Source organism: Nicotiana tomentosiformis, chromosome 5, assembly GCF_000390325.3.
Source record: "Nicotiana tomentosiformis chromosome 5, ASM39032v3, whole genome shotgun sequence".
Taxonomy (NCBI): domain Eukaryota; kingdom Viridiplantae; phylum Streptophyta; class Magnoliopsida; order Solanales; family Solanaceae; genus Nicotiana; species Nicotiana tomentosiformis.
In genome coordinates, this window is record NC_090816.1 from 23,723,094 (window position 1) to 23,725,980 (window position 2,887).

Consider the following 2,887-nt stretch of genomic DNA (forward strand, 5'->3'; position numbering starts at 1 on the left):
TCTAGAATTCCCACTTTCGAGTTCAACTCTAGATTCATAGATAGTATTTCACTGTTATCTACTCAGCAAAATAATTATAAACCAAATTAAATAAACAACCCAACATGATAAAATCAAACTCGTTAATTTAAACTTCAAACGTCAACATTCATGTAGCACACATGACCCCAGAACAATAGGGTTCTTAGCCACTCACGTTCATACAATCATCAAAAATAATATTTTCAAACATAAAATCAATGAATACTAGAAGAAGAATGGAAGAATTGATCAAATCTATGCTCCCGAGTATTTCGTACTTATGTTCTTCTCTCAAAGTTACGTTCTCCCCCTCAAAATAGGTTTAGATTGGCTTTTATATGAGTTGGGGGTGTCTTGGGGTCGAAATAACTGAGTCGGAGTCGAAATAGGACATGTTCACGTTTCAAGCGTCCAGGCTAGCGTGGGGCGCTGGCCCTGGTGCTCAACCTTTCTTCATTCTATTTTGTGCACCACAGGTAGCGCCTCACGCTGCATGTGGCGCTCAACTGAGCCATTTCTCCTTTTCTTCCCATTTTTGCTCCAATCGCGCACTTTCGTCCCAAATCGCATCCGAATGATTCCTACACATAGAAATACCCCAAATTAGCATAAATTATTATATTATACATCCGAAATTTACGAGACATGAGCATAATGTGAGGTAATATACATCAAAATATGCATACATTAAGCCGAATATCATTCACTCAATTTTCATAACGCTTTTTTCAAGTTCAACTTTAAATACTCCTTTTTTCAGCTTTAACTCAATATTGTTCAAATGCCTACTGAATTGTCACTTTAGGAGAAATACATTTTGATCAAGAAAGGATTCATAAACTACATGAAGTGTGAGTAGAGACAATGTCTATATTTAAGACAAAAAAAAAAAGTCATGGCATAGAGGGAGAACTTAAACGGCAAAGACACCCGAGGTTGTGGTCAAGCAGCCAATGGAGTAGGATAATTATGAGAGATTAGAACTCAAATCTTAATTGAGATGAAAAAAATATTAAATAATTTCTTCTCATTTACCTAAATTTTTATTGATAGAGTTATTCTATATTTGGGGGTATGAGACTATAAAAAAAATAGAAAAGCAAAGGGGCGAGAAGTAGGAAACTCTCTTTTGGTATTATTGCACATATGATGTATCAAGAACACATCTTATCACAAATCTTCTATTGAATCGTGTAGCCAACACAATATATATACTAATGAGTTGTATACATGAATACGATATTAAGACATTAAACTAAAAAGGAGGCAACAATTTGGTGGCTAAGCACACTTGATTAAAAAAAGGATTCAAGTCCAAAATTATTTAATATCAGTTGACAAATAAATAAGTACTGCTATGTTCATTTGCATTTAATACCATTAAATTCTACAAGCCTACAATTAAATACACACATGAAATGTCCTACTACTCCCATTTCCTTTGCACCTTCCTCTCTCTTCCCTTAATTATATCTCCTCTTTCCCCCTTCTATTCCTTCTTATAAACTCACTACTTTTCATATCCAAAAACTCCATTAAAACTTACTCAACAAAAAAGTGTGAATATTTCAAAATCCCAAGTCTTAAGCCATATATTAAGAGAATTTAGCTATTATGTCCAAGAAAATGAAGATTTCTTCTATTTTCAAGAAAAGAGAAATAGGGGCAACCAATTGGCAATGGCCATCTTGTGCACATCCCAAGACTCTATCTTTTAGAGCAGACGACAATATTTTCAAGACTATTAATTCAGTCTTTTTTGAGCCTTTAGATGGAATTGAAACCTCAGAATCTTGGTTCACAAATTCCTCATCAGAATCAGCTAGCATTTCAACAGAATCTAATGAAGAATGCTTAAGAGGAGATCAACCTTTGGAAATGATCATAAAAGGGGTTAGATCAGAAAGACTATTTTTTGAGCCTGGTAATACAAGTTCAATATTTCAAGAACTAAAACCATGTAAAAATCAAGAACAGGAAGATGAAGAAGAAAATAAAGAAGATGATTTGCCATTTAAAGAGAGTATAGTTTTGGCTATGGAATCAGAGGATCCTTATTTGGATTTCAAGAAGTCAATGAAAGAAATGGTGGAAAGTCAAGGGATTAAAGATTGGGAAGATTTACAAGAGTTATTAGCATGGTATTTGAAGATGAATGGGAAAGTAAATCATGGATTTATTTTGAGTGCTTTTGTGGATTTGCTTATTGAACTTGCTGCCCCTACTGATCCTACTACTTCTGATAATTCTATTACTTCTTATTCTTCTGTTGCTTCTTCAGCTTTCTCTTGCCCTTCTTCTCCTTTGTCTCTTGTTGGACATAAGGAGATTGAGGAGCAAGAAAATGGAGAAGTCCCTTAGGCTCCAGTGTGATTTTATTTTTTTTGGTTTGATTGTTCAGCATACGAAATCTGCTGATCCGACTACTTCAGATTCATGCAGAATAGTTCTATTCTCTATCGAAAGAATTTTTCATTTCCGAGATGTCCGAGACCGTGTAAATAAATGGAGAGATCAAAATCATTCCAATATACTGCTTGGTAATAGTGTGGTTTCATTTTGTATATACTAAATTACTTAGTTTAATGGAAACAAATATATATTTTTCTATTATATATGTTACAAACAAGGGTCATCAGTTTTTTTCTTTTTTTACGCTATCCTACTTCATGAAAATAAATAAAAGGAAACAAAAATATTCAAGAGCATACTTGAAAAGTCATAACTTTGGAATAAATGCAGTCACAATATAATAGGTGGTTTTTTTTTTTCCTCCTGTTTTTTTGGCATTAAAAGGTGATTGACCTTATTAGTGAAAACGTAAGAGTTTTGAGGTCACCTTCTTGTCTGAGAATAAGACAATCGC

General features: G+C 33.7%; 1 protein-coding gene across 1 annotated transcript; it reads left to right on the forward strand.

Moving 5' to 3' along the window:
- The first annotated feature begins 1,404 nt into the window (after nucleotides 1-1,404).
- LOC104092585 (transcription repressor OFP13-like) lies at nucleotides 1,405-2,634 on the forward strand. The gene has a single exon (XM_009598215.4). It carries the CDS (start codon nucleotides 1,636-1,638, stop codon nucleotides 2,380-2,382), a length of 747 nt encoding a protein of 248 aa, XP_009596510.1. The 5' UTR covers nucleotides 1,405-1,635; the 3' UTR covers nucleotides 2,383-2,634.
- Nucleotides 2,635-2,887: the final 253 nt, after the last annotated feature.